The 18,082-nt window shown below is 39.2% G+C and overlaps 1 protein-coding gene across 4 annotated transcripts in view; it reads right to left on the reverse strand.

The window, feature by feature from the left end:
* LAP3 (leucine aminopeptidase 3) overlaps positions 1-18,082 on the reverse strand; it is a 36,092-nt gene that overhangs the window by 13,171 nt on the left and 4,839 nt on the right. For 3 of the 4 annotated variants that reach the window (XM_026678834.2, XM_026678836.2, XM_087963360.1), the window contains exons 2-10: positions 15,670-15,785; positions 14,475-14,529; positions 12,164-12,269; positions 10,916-11,075; positions 8,793-8,957; positions 6,621-6,779; positions 6,120-6,244; positions 1,985-2,073; positions 1,096-1,198 (exon numbers count right to left, since the gene is read on the reverse strand). In XM_026678834.2, the coding sequence (XP_026534619.1) occupies positions 1,096-1,198; positions 1,985-2,073; positions 6,120-6,244; positions 6,621-6,779; positions 8,793-8,957; positions 10,916-11,075; positions 12,164-12,269; positions 14,475-14,529; positions 15,670-15,785 (1,078 nt within the window). Of the gene's footprint in view, positions 1-1,095; positions 1,199-1,984; positions 2,074-6,119; positions 6,245-6,620; positions 6,780-8,792; positions 8,958-10,915; positions 11,076-12,163; positions 12,270-14,474; positions 14,530-15,669; positions 15,786-16,148; positions 16,300-18,082 lie in introns of those variants that run through there. The other variant, XM_026678835.2, reaches the window with a different exon arrangement.

The raw sequence follows: 18,082 nt of genomic DNA on the forward strand, positions 1-18,082 counted from the left end.
AGGAATCCACCCCAATATAACGGAGGTTAAGAAAACGGCTAGGTATGGGGAAATTTTAGATGACTAAGGGAATTTAAAGAGCAGACAGAAATTGGAAGAGCAGGGAATAAAACTGGATTGGTGGACCTATATGAAAATTCAAACAAGATATAAAAAAGACAGTGAGGAATTTGGAATAGATAATGAAATAAAAAAAACTAGATAAAATCTTGATTGGCCCAGACAAGAAATTATTATCAAAGTTATATAAACATTTATTAGAATTTGAAAGAGCAGAAGAAATTGTGAAAGGAACGATGATTGCATGGGGTAGGAACATTGGACATACTATTGATCTGGAAAAATGGGAAAAGATTTGGAATGTGAATTATAAAATAACAAAATCAGGGGCATATAGGGAAAACCAACATAAAATGTTCTATCTTTGGTATTTGGCACCTTCAAGACTGGCTAAGATTTACCCAAACTTAAAACCAAATTGTTGGAAGTGTGGACAACAACAAGGTATCTTCTTTCATTCTTGGTGGACATGCCCCAAAGCGAAAAAATACTGGAAAATGATTCAAACGTGGTTAGAAGAGTTAACTAAAAACAAAATTGATTTTGTCCCGGAATTATTTATCTTAGGAATAATAAAAGAAAACTATAATAGAAAGATAAAATATCTTTTATTACATATATTAACAGCAGCAAAAATTTCATATGCTTAGTACTAGAAGGAAAACTCTATACTACCTGAAGGCTTAATAATCAAAAAAATTTTAGAGTGTGTGGAAATGGATACATTAACTATGGAATTAAAAGGGAAAACAGGCACAGAATACAATGCAGTATGGGAAACATGGTTTACTTTATTTGGATAGATAATAGATATAAAAATAGAAAATGTAAATAATGTATATAAGAAATAAGAGGGTATGAAAGTATTATGCATTGTAAGTTTTGATAGGGCACATGAATGTATATATAATGTCACAGCACTGTTTAATAACTATTGGTATTATGTATAAATGGAAAAAAATCAATAAAGCATTATTAAAAAAATATTCTGGGAATATGGAATATAAAAGCTTCAAACAAATAAAAAAGGGCTACCTGTTAATGTTGCAGCATCTAAAATTGCCCTTGGATTAAAATGGTGTGCATAGTGAAGAGCATCAGCCAACACCAATCTTCCCTCTGCATCTGTATTGTCAATCTTTTATGAAGAAATCAGAAAATCAGCAAGAGAAAATTACATTCTATTTGTAATAACAGTGTGGGTTAACAAGCTTGCCTTTATCATCAATAGTTAATTTTTTTGGGGGGGGGGGGGCAATTAATAATACAGTTTAAAACTCTAAAATTTAATGCATTATAACTCCAAACCTGAAATAAATAGAATTACTGCTATAAAATAATGGATACACTAGAACAAAACAAAGCTCAAAAGAGTATAATATTTGTGAAAATATTTTTATTTGCCAGTAAGATATCCTTGGAGGATAACTGCCAACATTTTCTCTCAGTAGCAGCTACCTCCTGCCCCACATTTTGTATGGTAATCAGGAAGAATCCCCTATCCAGACTGGCAAATATGAAAGGTTGCAATTCTTTTATTATTACAATGGTATTGCAATCCTGAAAGACTGGTGGTTAATACAAATAGTCAACCCCAATGTTTCTCTACCTAGCAGCTTTAAGTTATATGGACATCAATTCCCAAAATTCCTCAACCAGCACAGGACCACATTAGGGAACATACGTTATTGTTCTGATAAATATGAGATTGCTAACATTCCCTCAAATCTGATGACCTTCAACGAGACTTAGAAATGTTAGCAAACTTGGCTTCTAGGCCTTTCCATGGGGCTTTTGCAAGCAACTGTTGATATAAAGTTTATTTGTTCAGCTAGAAATTATGTTACTAGATGAAACCTCAGGTCCAACCCAACCTCATGTTACTTTATTAAAACCTGTGCTGAATAAGCATCTTAAAACATACCTGAATCGTTTTTCCATTCATGGCTGTCACAACATCTCCGGGTTTGTTTGCCTTCCCACTGGGCAAGTTTTCACAAAGGGGGGCTAGACCTTAGATATAAAGAATTCCAACTGAATTTATGCATACTGTAACATTATTGGGTAACCAGTGGTCTGCAGAGAATTATGGTGGTCTGCAGAGAAATGTCACTCCCAAAGCACTCCCCCAAAGCAATTAATCCAGGCTGCACAGGAACACAAGGCTGCGCCACCCACATGGCCCACAGGAACCCTCCCCGCCCACTCACTCCTTACCCGGAAAATTTGCCTGCTAAATTGCTATTTTTCCAACCATCAGCTGTTCTGTTGTGCTCAGAAATTTAGATTAGTTAGGAAGCAGGAAATGGTTGGATTTCTTGCTTTCTAGCTAGTCTTTAGATCTTCAACTCTGCTTTTAAACACAGCCGAAACTCCCTTAGGACTGAAGGTTCTATTATTCAGTGCAGACTCATGGCAAGCAAATTTTATGTGATAGACTGAGCTAGCCAATGGCAGATAGATAGAACACTGAATGATTCTGTGAGCAACTCAATCTGCCTGCCTGTTTTGCCTGATTTTAGGTAAAAGTTGCTGTTTTTATAATAAAAAATCAATATTTACATACATGATGTGTTGTGAGTTAATTTTGTGAGTTTGCTAGTAAATTTTATGAGTTTGCTTGCAAGCAAATTTTATGTGACAGACTGAGCTAGCCAATGGCAGATAGATAGAACACTGAATGATTCTGTGAGCAACTCAATCTGCCTGCCTGTTTTGCCTGATTTTAGGTAAAAGTTGCTGTTTTTATAATAAAAAAATCAATATTTGCATACATGATGTGTTGTGAGTTAATTTTGTGAGTTTGCTTGCTAGTAAATTTTATGTGACAGACTGAGCTAGCCGATGGCAGATAGATCTCTGAATGAATCTGTGATTCTGTGAGCAACTCAATCTGCCTGCCTGCTTTGCCTGATTTTGGGTAAAAGTTGCTCTTTTTTAATAAAAAAATTCAATATTTATATAAATATTTATAGTATTTACATACAAGCCATGCCCAGCCAGTCACATGACCACCAAGCCACACCCACAAATTAGGCCACACCCATAGAACTGGTTAGGTGTCCCTGGGATTTAAAATTATGAGTTTGGTGGTCCCTGAGGTCCAAAAGGTTGGCGACTTCTGCTTTAAACTATGCTATTTTTAAAACTTGAATCAAAAATTCCTCAGCAGTGGTATTGTTTTACTGGTATGTAATTACCTGATGCCAAGACACCCTTTGCTCACCACTCAATAAGCAAATTTGTACAAATGCCAGCTGAGACGATTTTTTCCTTACAAAATAGATAACCTTGAAAATTTCTCTCCATCCTGTTCCCTGTTTGGTGTACTCCCTCATCCAATTTTTTCCCCTAGAGGAATTAAACCAGCTAAAGAGTAGGTCAGAGATTGTAAGAAATTTGAGAAATCCACTGATCCATATGATATGGTCTTGTGAATGTGTGATAGACTTCTAGAATACTATTTTAATGTACATTAAAGATATTAAAGTGATGCTGAATTATACTGTCAGATATGCCTGGCTTGGCTTGGAGGGCCTCTTAGGCCTCCTGCCATCAAAAGAAAAAAGGGGAGGGACAGAAGGATAAAAGGGGGAAAGATGAAAGAGCAATAAAGTTTTATGTGGACAAGATAGGAAATTGGGAGGGGGGAATGACATATGACAAGGACCAAAGCAGATGGATCCTGTTTGTACCAGCATCCCATGGCCAGGGATGGATTATTCCCAAACATCTCAAGAGTTCTCAAACCATTTTGGCAAGCTCCAGTTGGCTGGAAACAGACTGGCCATGGGGGGGAGGGATGGGCCAGGAGCAAACCTACATCTTATTTTGTATCCAGCGAGCATGGTGATTTCAAAGCTGTCTTGAATTCACTGCAACTAACAGTCCTAGTGGGGAAAAAAATCCTTTGCTTTAATCAAATGGAGTCAAAGGCTTTTCTTTCCTAAGGGATCGGATTGGGGCAGGTCTGACATTAAGCCAGACTGAATGCGGAGCAAGCCATAAAGTTCCTGAGGGGGGCTTTTGGTCATCTCAAAGGTCGAAAAGCTCTAGCCTGAGTGGCACATCCCACTGATCAGCCAATTCCAGCCACGTCAAGTGAGGGAGCAAGTATCTCTGATGCCACAAAGGGCAGCAGCGGTGAGCCCCTTGGCAACCACAACTGCCTCAGTGCCTAGCGCCACAGCCCAGCCTGCACTGGCTGTAGGAGCAGTGCCAGCAAGGCAGAGGACGCAAGACCCCAATCCTGGAAGTAAAGTTGAATGAAGACCCCAAGCAATTGGGGTTCTTCCTAGCACAAGTTTGGACATATATGCAAAAATATGGTCTAGAACAGGGCTGTCAAACTCACGGCCCGCAGGACCACAGGTTCACAATATTTAGAAAAATTAAGTGCAAGACCCTGGCTAGGGAAAAATGAAAAAACAACAACATATTATTGTAGGTATTTTGATTTTGGAAATGTATAATTTTTCTGTTCTGCAAAAGGCAATGTTTTCCACAAATCAACAAATGAAGCACTTATGTTCTTCTTTAGCAAAAATGTTATGATACTTTATAATAAACTATGATATCATTAGGTAATTTCATTTTATATTTGCATTTAATTATAATAGACTGTACTATAAGGTACTTTTTGTAAACTAGAGACTAAGTTAACCATAAACATTAGAATTATATTTTAATACAATATTGTTAATTTTAACCCTTTACTATGAAAGTTGTTAAATTCTATTGTTGCAGGAAATTACGAGACTCAGACCCTGGAATCCAAAAATAAGTTGGTTATATTTGCGCAAACAGGTTCAGAGTATTTTAGTGAGAGTCACTTCTGAACAACTTTCTTACAGAACAGCACATGCCTATATACTTCTTCAGAAGGGGCAAAACACAGAAATATAACTTGTCAGTTATTCATTGGTTACTTGAAACACAGCTTGCCCCATCTCCTGTTGCTAGGCTAGGATGGCTGGATGTCACAAACCCATCTTGCTAAACTCCCTAGCTTGTGGTTTTGTTACAAGCGAGACCAGGTTTCTTGGCAAATATGACTTTGTGACCGACTTTGTGGTTTGATTTTCACACTTCCTTGTTCTTTCTCTTGCTAATACCACATATTTCACTATCTATAAAACTTCTATCATTATTTCTCTAAAATTAATATATTTTTATGTCCTGTCTTCCTATTAGAGTCTTAAATTGGTTGTCTGATTTGTTTAGTTTTAATTGTTATTATTGGTGCTCTTTATTTTTTATATTCTTCTAAAATAAAGAAAAATATTTGAAAATAAAACACAGGTAATCTTCAATTAAAGATTCCAAGTTGGCCTGAAATTTTCATTGCTAAGCAATGCAGTCATAAAACACAATGTCATATGATGATACCGCTTAGCAAAGGCTTCATTAAGTGAATCACCATGGGTCACAAAGTGAGGACATCACATGGCCACCATTTGTGACTGCCTGCTGGCTTCCTCATTGGCTTTGCTTGTAGGAAGCCAGCAAAGAAGGATGCAGGATATTGCAATGTCATTATTACAAGCCAGCTGTCCCAATCACAATCACAGAAACATTCCAGTGGCTGGAACTAGGAAAGGACCAGTAGTATCGCTTGTTCAGTGTCATCACAAATTTGAATGGTTGCTGAATGAGTGGTTATTAAGGACCACTGGTAATTAGGTAAAGGATATCTAAAACATCATGTGAGAAGGGAATAGGTAGAGCAACCGGGAATCCTTACAAAGTGGCAAACCCCAAAACTGGAACATCTACTGGAATGTCTGAACTGGAAGGCTCTTGATGATGGAATCTCACCAGTCTACATTACCAGATTTTGTTCTGGAGAAGAAGCTAGAAGGACAAGGCAATTCAGCCTTCAATTTCAGCAGCTAATTCGGTTTGTTTAGTAGGTTCTATTTCCAGCCCAGGAAGCAAATCATGGGATAACTTCTCTACCACAGACCTTGGAGAATCAAGATGGGCTGACCCAAGATCTGTTGACATCACGTTCCAATTCAAATAACTTTTGCGAATTTATTCTTCTACAATCTACTTACCAATTAGATTAATGGGTAACTTCAACTCTGCAGCTGTGACAATGGCAGAAAAAATGGTGGCTGCTCCTCCCATATCTGCTCTCATGGCATCCATATTGGCTGAAGGCTTGATGGAAATGCCACCACTGGGAAAAAATACAAGAGATGCCACAAAATAAAATAAAAAAAATACAAGAGATGCCCACCCCACTCCACAAAACTTTCAGTATCAAGAGAAAACTTTGCTCGGATGTCAAGCCACAATTTTTTTGTTATAATAAATGAAAAAGGGAAATATGGCACTATTATTATAAATCTGAAAGGTGGGGGGGGGGGGTTCTACAACAGAAAAACATTCAATTCAGATCTTCTGGAAGAATACTGGAGAAGAATGAAGTCCATGGGCTGAAATTGTAGGTAAGCAGGACAATTAAAATCCATCCTATGGTAAAAAAAATACTCATTCCGAGAACAGAGGAGAAATTAAATTCTGCTCCAAAAATGCTCCTAAGTAATGCTCACCTATCAAAAGTTATCCCCTTTCCAACAAATACCAATGGAGCTTCTTTGGGGTTGCTGCTGCCTTGGTAGTGGACTTCCAAAAAGACTGGGGGTTCATCCGAGCCTTTTGCCACACTCCAAAATGAGCCCATTCCTTGCTCCTGTATCCAAGATTTATCTCTGTAATGACAGGGAACAATTTGCATTATTCCTTTCCCAGTTACTGAAAGAGGACACACATTGTACTCCCAAATGCCAGATGATCTGCAAAATAACAACCTTTTCCTCAAATTTTAAGATGACAAAAAAGCAAACACATAAAAAGGAAAAAAATATTAACCAGGTTTCCCTTTTACAACTATTCTGTGTAAACACTCCTTTGCAACAATTGCTTTTACAGTATCCTTTTTTTATTCTTTTATTACTGGAAAGCATGGACATTTTCATGAATGCCTTTGGCAACAACAATTCTGCCTTTCCTCTTTGCAGGGACTCATGGAAAGATGTAGACCAGGAAAACATCATTCTCAGACCAATCAAACAGCCAATTTGTTAGGTCTGTACCACTCAATTGTAATTTTCATGATTCCTGTATAAAATATCTCCTCCCCTTAATTAATTTTCAAAGGACAGGTAGTCCTCAATTTATGACCAGGTATTTAGAACCATTCAAAGTTATAATAGTCCTCCGTAAAAGCAACTTATGACTCAATTCCAAAGTTCAATGGATGCCCCACCCCCAATCATGTAACTGCATTTTTGCTGCTTAGTAACTGCTCTCATATATGGTCATTGGCAGCATCCTGAAGTCAGGTGACTGTGATGTACATTTTTGCTGGAAACCAGCATTTATTTCTAGTTTTGCCATTTAATGACCATGGCATTTACTTAACATGTGGCAATTGCTTAATGACCAACACAGAAATGGACATAAAAAACACAGGTCCAGTCACATGGTGACCTGCTCTCAAGGCTCCAGACTAATGAACTAATGAAGCAAATCAGAACTTGAGACTTGGCTCCTTCTCAAAGGTCTTCTTTAATGAGTACATCATATCAGCACAACTTCAATGGAAAGTCAAATCGAAATCTTTCCCAAGGATTCAGTATAATTAAACTAGGAAATAATCCCCACCCCCAAATGTCATCGGTCACGTTGGCCAATTAAGTTACTTGATGAGCTCTTCAGGTACTCCTTTCCCAACTTTATCTGTTGCCGGTGGAGATGACCTTGGTTCTTATAAGAAAGCTCTTTGTTGGGAGCTTTGTCTCTCCGGCTGCCTGGAGATATTTCCAGAGCATTCTTGCTAGCCCCAGCCCTGCCCATGGCGCCAGGCAACCTTGCAGCTGAGGGCCCCTCTGTTCTGCAGCTCACCTTGTGGCTATGGAGCAGGCAGCAAGCACAATTTGCACTCCGCCAGGCCTGGAGCTCTGGCGGTCCTTAGGCTGCTGCAAGGCTTGTTGTGGTATTGCATGTGTGAATGGCAGCACCACCACAAGGTTCAATGACAGGTGTAGCCATGAGTGGCAGGATGTCAGCTGCACCGGTATGAAGAAGGTCGTGGCGGTGCTGCTGTTCATGCACGCAACGCCACAAGCCTTGCAGGGTCTTGCTCCAAGAAGCTGAGGTGGCAGCACGACGAATTTCACAAAGACTCATTTCTGGTGGAATTTGGGGGTGAGAAAGAAAGACTTCTGCTGCTTCTGCTGCTTTCATTGCATGCAGCCAAAAGTTCGCAAAAGGCAGGAAGGTGAAATGCCAAACTCAACACACATTCACACCTTGTGTATGGGCCGCCCTCAAGCGGAGTGGGAGTGGGGAGGCCATCAGAAGAGTCCGATGCGGCCCCCACCTGCTTCAGATTTACCTTTGTCAGGGCAGTGGATGCAGAAGGGCGCTCTGCTGAAGCGTCCCCGCCGCTTGGTTTGGGGCAGAGCGGAGAAGAGAAATGGTGGAGAGGAAACCCTTTCAAATAGCATTGCCTGTAATTCTTGTTACTCCTCTGCGTCGTTTCTCTCTCACACACACATTCCACTCTCACCAACATGTGCACACAGATTAAGTGCACCTGTCTTTACATAACTGGGAAACTTGTGGATCCCACTACTTACTTCAAGTCCCAGCAATAAAATCTACATTCTTTCATTCTCAGAAATATGCTACCAACTAAAAACTTCTTAAACTGGACTTACCGTTTATGAACAGTCGTGTTGCTACTGAAGCTTTTCAATTTGTCCTCAATGATGGTAGCAAATCTGGTTGGTGTGATATGGTTTGCAGGGCCTTCCATAAGATATCTGGCCAGGTTCTGGCCCTCTGCATAGTGAATCCCTTTCTGCCAGGCATCAATTCCATCACTAAGCAGGAACACAGAATGTTTATCTATAAAGTGCTACTGCAGAGTTTTTTAAAACAAAAACAGAACTGTGGAACTTTACATTCATGAAAGGGAAGATCAAGCTCAAAAACCCAGTCTGGGAACCATGTGAGTGGGCTGAAGAGTCTTCAATGACAACATATACCTAGAGGACATGGTAAGGAGCAGGATCATAGCCAAAGAATTGCAGCTTCTGCCAGGATTATTTCTTTCTAAGGAGGTGCTCTGAATGACAAGGGGCTCTAAGGAAAACAGCTGATCTTTTCAAGCTGGATAGCCTAAACAAAATAATATTGGCCTGGACTTTGACAGGAAATGGCAGATTACGACTGTGGTGGAATGAAGGGCTGACAGGTACAGGCTCTTCAATAATTCCTCTCCAGACAATTGCTCCAGACATTGTCTTTGTGAGGAGATCACAAGATAATAGCCTCCAGTAGTTTTATTTCTCTGGGAGAAGAAATAACCATCTTGCTTAAACCAAGGGTAGCACCTTTAAGTACACTAGTGAAACATGGCTCAATAGTAGTAACTGCAAGAGGAATCTTGGAGTCCTAGTGGACGAACCATCTAACCATGAGCCAACAATGTGCAACAGCAGCCAAAAAAGCTAATACAATACTAGGTTGCCTTAACAGAGAGATAGAACCAAGATCACATGAGACATTAGTACCACTTAAAAACCCAATAAGACCACACTTAGAATACTGCATCCAGTTTGGGACCCCCTAACCCTAACCCACAAAGAACAGGTTGCAAGAATTGGGTATTCCTAGTCTAGTGAAAAGGACCAGGAGTAACATAACAGTCTTCCAATACTTGAAGGGTTGCCACAAGGAAGAGGGGGCCAACTTATTTACCAAAGAACCTGAAGGCAAGACAAGAAACAATGGATGGAAAATAATCAAGGAGAGAAGAAACTTAGGACTAAGGAGAAAATTCCTAGCAGTGAGAACAATCAACCAGTGGAACAACTTGTCTTCAGAAGTTGTGGATGCCCCATCATTGGAGGCTTTTAAAAAGAGACTGGATAGCCATTTGTCAGAAATAGTATAGGTCTCCTGCATGAGCAGGGGGCTGGGCTAAATGACCTCCAAGGTCCCTTCTAACTCTGTTACTAATATTTGAAGTGATTAAAGATCAATATTGTTAGAAGTAAAAGGAAGGAATTTGTCAAGGTTAAAACAGATATGCTATTTCTAGTAAATCTTAATGGACTTTTTCTTGACATCAGAACTAAAATGATGATGCTTTAAGGATTTGATTATAGATAAGAGATGGGATATAGAAAGAAGAGAACATTTGCTGTATGTACATATAGTCAGAGAATGCAGTAAGGTGCTAAAAGTGTTGGTGAAAAGGAGTGAAGTTTTTTCCTAGCTAGATTCTTACTTGTCCTTTTCTATTTTTCTTCCTTTTTTTCTGCAGCTATTTTTCCTTTTCTTTCAATTTTTTAGTTTGCATTAGTTATTGTTGTACTTATAAATTTGCTAATAACTAAGTTTTAAAAATGGAGAATATTAGCCTGACTTAAAATTGGGTCCCCTCCATCACGCAACTAAGGGAAGTACTATTCATTAGCTCCTCTCCTCTAATGAGTTGATATTCCAGCAACTTTGTCTAACTTGATCCCCAATTATTCAAATCTCTGCTATCCTTTACTAGGGCAAATTACTCAAGTTTGACTCCTTGGGATAGCAAATCTATCAAGACTGCACAAACCAAATCACTCTGCCAATGCTCTTGATTCACTGGTTGATCACTGCTGGAGTATAAACCATGTTTGCATATAGAAATGATTTGCTTATTTAAGTGCAAGGTCTTATAAGTGACTTTCAGTAAAGATTTCATTCAACAGCCTTTTACTTCTCAACACTTCATAGCAAAGAAATTATTTCTGCAACAGAAGCACCATACCCAGGTGATTATCTCGGTTACCTGCCATGTAACTGAATTTCAAGGTTGGGTTTCTTTTTTTGCTTCAGTTCTCCATATTCAAAGATGCTCAGGGCAGCCCCTTCAGCTGCAGCCTGAGCATCTCCACAAGGATCCACTTCAACACAAGCGAGTTCTAGGTCCTGCAGCTGCCTGCATCCAGCTAAACAATAAAATACACATTGGAAAAATTATGACACCCCCCACCAAGAGAGAAGCAAGGAGTTTTCTAGCAAACACACCTCCTGCCATAAGGACTCAAAGTCAACCAAGGCAATCATTTATGCAATCAAAGCTTTCTGAAGTGAAAATGATTAATTATAGGACAATTAGATGACTTATCTTGCGGCAACTCCCTACAAGTAATTCAAGAATGAGAAAGTGCCTCACCCAACTTTCTCATGTTAGAAAATGATGACTGAGCAATCTCAGCTGGCCAAAGTACACAATGCATCAAAAAAGCAATTTTTGCAATATGTGCCTTTATTTTAGCCATGTTAAAAACTCAATTCTGTCAAAGGCCACTTTATTAGCCCACTGAGTAACAGTAAAATGAAATTACAGAATTACAGAATAACAGAGTTGGAAGCGACCTTGGATATCTTTTAGTGCAATCCCCTGCTCAATCAAGCAGGAAACCCTGTACCATTCCAGACAAAAGGTTCTCTTCTGGAAAACCTCCAGTGAAGGAGAACCCACAACTTCTTGAAGCAAAAGTTGTTCCAATCATTAATTGTTCTCACTATCAGGAAATTTTCCTTAGTTCTAGGTTGGACTCTTTGATCACTTTCTTTTATGGAAAGCTATCACAAACCAATTGCTATGCCAGCTTTGGTTCTAAAGACTGCAAAAAGTGGGGTTGTTGAAAATATGAGATTTGACATTTTGCATTTAGGCTGGTTTCTGCTGCCATGCTTCCCTCATGGTGCCAAGGACAAGAGCCTTACACACCCATCACATTTGTGTAAAACAGGCAATTCCATCAGTTGCCATTTGAACTGCTCTATTGAAATTCCCTATTTTATGGTTGCAAGAGGCCTGATCTCTTGTAAATTAAAAAAAAATCATAGACTTTTATCCATACTGCTTACAACGTTATGCTCAATATTCACTAAGTCCAACAGAATTTAATGCAAGGCCTACTAAGCTTGACAAGTGGAGACAACCTTTTAAAATATAGATTGCACTCGTTATGGAAGCAATATTAGAGATTATACATTAACACAAAAATAATGTTTTAATTTTGCTAACCTGCCACAGCTGCCCGTATGTTTTCCTTGTCTTCATTCCAGTTTTCATCTATGTTTATTCCCATTGCTTTCTTTCCCAGGCCAACAACTACTACATTTGGAAAGGCCTGCAACAAAACAGAAAAGAAAATCAATTCATTTTTCCTATTTTTGTTTAAAGTTAACCAACTGGAATTTCAAAGAATATTTTTCAAGATTGGATCAATTCTAGTATTTACTTCACATTTTAAATTATCTGTTAAGGGAGACTAAACTAGCATTATGCAGTAAATGCTCTCCAAAGTATATTCTAAGGAATGGAAATATTTTTTGTAATATCCTGATGCATTAATGCTAAAAGGATAAGCAACTGGATGGCATATTATTGTAAGAAAGCCCTAAAAGGGGAAGGCTATTTTGTTTTTTAAACATTTAATTCAGTACATGATATCAGATCTTTTAAACACATAATTGCAACCTCAGATGTTGGGATGGTTCATTGTTTTGAACAAGGATAGCAATACACTTAAGACTTATATACCACTTATATACTTAAGACTTATATACCACTTATATAGTGCTTTACAGCTCTAAGGCTAAGCAGTTTACAGAGTCAGCATATTGCCACAAACAATCTGGATCCTCATTTTACCAACCTTGGAAGGATGGAAGTAGGAGTCAACCTTGAGCTGGTGAGGATCAAACTCCTGGCAGTGAGCTGAATTAGCCTGCTTTCCACAAATAAAACTGCAATGCCCTTTTCAACTATTAGTTTTTAGTTTTGGTCAAAGGTTTAATCTTTGCAATGTTTTTCTTTTTGGAACACTGAGTCACCCCATTGCTTCCTTGGACCTGCCCCATGATTTTCATCAGAGCATTCATGCCCAAAACAGTTTGCCATATTTTCTTAGCTAAGGTCCCAAGTGTCATTTAAGAGATTGAGTTTCACAGTCAAGATTTGAAAGGCTGGAAGTCAACTTTAGAAGCCCTGGAACCTAGGGCTGCAATGTACTCTGGAATTCAGCATTCAGAATGCTGCCAAGTGAATGACCCAAAACTGTACCAACACCATCCCAATACACAGCGAAATTCCCTTCTAAAAGGTCAGGTTCCTCACTGGCTAAGAAACTTGGTTGTAAGCAAACCAGAACTGGTTTTTAATACAGGCAGCTATTATAGTTGGTCCTTAACTTACCACAACTGGGACCAGAATTTCCATAGCTAAGCAAGGTGGTGGTTAAGAAATTCATGTCCAGTTTCATGACTTTTTTTCCATAGTTGTTAAGTGAAGCTCTGCAGGTGTTAAATAAATCATGTAGTCATTAGGGGAATTCAGGTTCTCCCATTGACTTTGCTTGCCAGAAGTGAGCTGGGAAGGTTACAAATGGTGATCACATGATCTAGATTCTAGAACCATCATGCCAGTTGCCAAGTGCTCAACTCTTGATCAGATTGTCCATGGGGATGATGTATTAGTTGTAAATGAAGGACTGGTTGTAAGTCACCATTTCAGTGCTGCTGTAACTTCAAACAGTCACTAAACAAAAGGTTGTAAGTCAAAGACTATCTGTACAAAAGTTTTAATTAAATCTACAAACTTTCCATCTTATTGTCTATGGAGATTCTCAGTCATCCAGGTCATGGTTATCCAAAAGATGCTTTTTCAAGAGGCAACTAGACTTGTTTTCTTTGCAGACATTTTTGCTTCTGATCCAAGAAGTTCTTTCAGTTCTGACTGGATGGTGGGGAATGGAAGGATTTATATTCCTTGCACACAACTGGCCATTTGCATTCTTTTAAAGAGTTGTTGAGGCCACTTGGAGGTTTATCTGGTGTCCTAGGGGTCACCTGAATAATGCAAATGGGTGTGGAGCTTTCTTCTGCCAAAACTGGCAGTCTTTTCAAGAAAGCTCCACATCCATTTGGACTACTCAGGTGATCCTGATGACACAGATAACCTCCAAGTGGCCTCAACAACTCTAAAAGAATGCAAATGACCAGCTGTGTGTAAGGAATATAAATCCTTCCATTCACCACCATCCAGTCAGAGCTGAAGAAGCTTCTTGGATCAAAAGTGAAATGTCTTCAAAGAAAACAAAGTCCAATTGCCTTTTGAAAAAGCACCTTTGGGGTTTCCATATTAACTCCTACCTCTAGATGACCTTCTCAGCATTAACTACCATAAACACTTGAGTAGCAGTCTTTGTTTCAACCCTGTTTCTGCTGTCTTCTTCTGAGGTCAGAGCAAGCTGTGAGCTCTTCCAGCCAAAAAAAAAAAAAAATCCCTTGAAAAATTAAGAGGCACAAGGTTAAATTAAATATTTATCCCCTACCTGATGCAAACCATGGAAGATGCGGGTCTTCCCTTTCTTCAGAGGTGGACCAGAACTAGAATAAGACACAAAGATGTTCAGTAGTCCACAATAAAACAGATGTTACCCACTCACACTATCAGCAACTGGATCAGAAAATTAGCCTTTCCCAGAAGAGGCTTTTGCCTGGTTTACATCTAAGGGTAGCTTCTATCCATGTATTCAGGTTTTGGTTATAGTGGTCGGTAAATATACTAAATAAACCAACCTAATGAATGGCAGGATTCTTGTTTTATGCTGAAAGAGAACTTTTTATCTCTCTCTAGAACAGCAGATGATGAGATAAAGCCTTTAGATCAGTGTCTCTCAACCTTGGCAAGATGGGTGGACTTCAACTCACAGAAGTCCACACATCTTAAAGTTGTCCAGGTTGAAAAAATACTGCTTTAAATCAAGTGATTATCTCAGGCTTACAAAAAGTTTGAAGTAATCAGTCCTACTACTGTGGTTCCACCATGCATTTGCATCAATAAAACATTTCTAACTTAGCCTATCGAAATTCTAGTTTTAAAATATTCACTAACACAGATGGGCCCTTTGACTTTATAAAAACCAACATCCAACACGACCAAGACGTTTGTTTCACTTAGTAAATTGCTAATCACTGAATTCTAATCAGTGGACCATTAAAACTATGCATACTTTGGATTCTCTTCCAAAAGGTGCTTCAGAGGGCCATGCATATAAAAACAGCCGTGTTTTAAAACAGCCATGTCTTTTCCTGGAACTTCATGGCAGCTACAAAAGCACATGCATTCTCCTGGAAAAAGAGCTGCTTGATTTATATGAATATTATATTCATATTCAGAACCTATATGCAAATCTTTTGAGAATCAGATATTAAGTGTTGCACTACCCTTTTGATTAGGACTGTTAAGCCACCTCATTTTTCTAGTCACCTGCTCCTTACTTGAAATTGAGAACACCTGACATTTTGGGGACGCCCCAAAAAAGGCAGGGGGTTGTTTGCAAAGAGCGAGATGGAATCAACATCATTTGAATGGCAAAAAGGAAAGATGAATGTGGGAAAAGAGAAAGGGAGAAACAAACTTGCAACAACTTCTGCAGCTACTTGCAAAACATCTTTTAACGCCAAATGTTGTTTCCTGTCATTTTGCAACAATTTAATGAAAAGGAAATGAAACCCGTTGCTTACATGGCCAGTAACTCCTTCAGCTTCCCATTGACTTGTTTGTCAAAAGCCTCTCCTGCATCAGACAACTGAGAAGGTTCATCATCACGGTCACTGGAAAAGGCTCCGAGAATGAGACCCTACAGAAGGTGGTTTAGTTAGGTAACATCCATAAAACAATGGCAGATACCTTCCACAGGATCAAGATTGGAGGACAAAACATTTCCATCACAGACTCATAGGTATCATTTTGATTGAGTAACATTCTTTTCTATTGAAACCAGAGTCACTCTGAGATATATTAACTTTTAATCAATAGGTTAATTTCACCCAAACTTATCATCTTCTTAAACATGCTCATGACAAGCTAGTCTTCTGAAAGAAAAAGCTATGCGGTGAAAAGCTATACAAATTGGGAAATAGGCAAAATCCCTATTTAGACCATGTAACTGCTGCAAATTCCTACTCCCAGCCCTCTTGCCACAAGATCTGAGATCACCTACCTTTCCAGCATGAGGACTACCGCTTTGTTGATGAGGCATTGTCTGCAAAACTGCTGCTTCTGGCACTTTCAGCTCACTACGGGGCAGGTTTTATAGCAGGGAAGATAGCTTGGCTCCGCCTCCACGGCTTGAACTTTGCCCAGTGTGAAAATGAAAGGAATAGCAGGGCATGAGCCACTGCAAGCCCTCAAGGAGCTCAGTGCTGCTGCCTTCCCAGGAGATTTCATTTTGGTTATCTCAATTTGCCTGGGGAAAATTTGAGGAACAATCTAGAAGCAGGCAGGACTCAGCCGGTTCAGAAAGTGCCTGACCTGTGCCAAGACCATATAAAATACCATGGTCTATTTCAGTATTTCTCAACCTTAGAAACTTTAAGATGTATGGACTTTTAACTCTCAGAATTTCCCAGTCAGCATAATCCACATATCTTAAAGTTGCCAAGGTTAGGAAATGCTGGTCTACTCACTTTAAAGGCTTTGAGATGCTAAATCAAGGCACTTGTATCTTCAGGCGTTTTAAAGGATTTATATATATCTGTCTTTATATATATAAAGGGGAGGTATTTTTTAATTTTTGGGAGATTGGCAACAAAGTAAACCTATCCAATCTTCTTTTTTGTCTCGCATGCCCAGGTTTCTTCTTGTCTTTCTCTATACAAAAGATTGTTTTTTTAAAATTATTGCCCTAAAAGTGGCTGAAAACCACAGTTCCTCATAATTTAAAGATTAAAAAAATCTGATCTCTTAGAGCAAAGGCTGTTCTGAATTAAACCATGTTTTGGGTGTAGGCAGACTGAAATCAAAGTTGTAGTTAAGGCTGGAAAAACTGCTGCCGCCAGTCATTGGGGACAAGATCAATCTAGTGCAGATATGATTTAGTCCTCTGAGATCATATTTATTTATTTATTGAATTTATATTGCCGCCTATTCCCCCCACGGCGACTCAAGGAGGCTTACAGAAGGTAAAACCATATTTAAAATAAAAAATAAAAATAATATAAAAAATAAAAACTAACAAAAAGAATCAAACAAATTAATAAAGTACAATAGAACAAAATCTGGAAAAAATAAAAAAATAAAGTATCCCCCAATTCCCCTCCCCCTCCCCAATGACAGCAGATCACACGAGCCATTTGATGGGCTCCATCCCACTCTGGGTTCCCTAGGCCCACTGGCAGAACCAGGTCTTCAGTGCCTTTCGGAAGAGTATTAGTGAGGGGGCCATTCTAATCTCTGAGGGAATGATATTCCAGAGAGAAGGAGCCACCATGGGGAAGGCCCTTCTTCTGGGTCCCACCAGGTATATCTCCCTCAGAGATGGGACCCGCAACATTTCCTGCCTCTCCGCTCTAATGGGTCAGGTAGATGTGACTGACAAGCGACGTTCCCTCAGATAACCTGGTCCCAAGCCATGAAGGGCTTTAAAGGTGACAACCAGCACCTTGAATTGCACCCGGAAGCAAATCGGCAACCAATGCAGCTCCTGCAGGAGAGGTGAAACATGTGCACACCGGGGTCTGCATAAAACATATGCAAAATCAATACAATTTAGTCACTCAGTTCATCCACAGAAGGACAAATTGGATCAAGACCACATGATTTCTGATCCAACCTAGTTACAAGCAAAGCTGGAATGACCTCAGCTAAATCCCAACCATTGGGAACAAATACATGGCTAAGGTGGGAGGTCCCACCTTGATGTGCCATCTCGATCTTCTGACCTCCAGATGTACTGGACTACAACTCCCATCCCCTCCAGACACTGAATATATTGCTGGGGATAATGAGAGCTAGATCTCAAAACATGCTAGTTATCAGACACAAGCAACAGACTATAATACAGACAAAATAGAAAACTGTATTGTATTACAATACAACACAATACAATACAAAACAGAACACAATACAGACACAAGTAACAGAACACATTCAAAC

Source organism: Notechis scutatus, chromosome 4 (assembly GCF_049901735.1).
Source record: "Notechis scutatus isolate UNSWTSFEM ecotype Mainland chromosome 4, rNotScu1.2, whole genome shotgun sequence".
In the NCBI taxonomy this organism is placed as follows: domain Eukaryota; kingdom Metazoa; phylum Chordata; class Lepidosauria; order Squamata; family Elapidae; genus Notechis; species Notechis scutatus.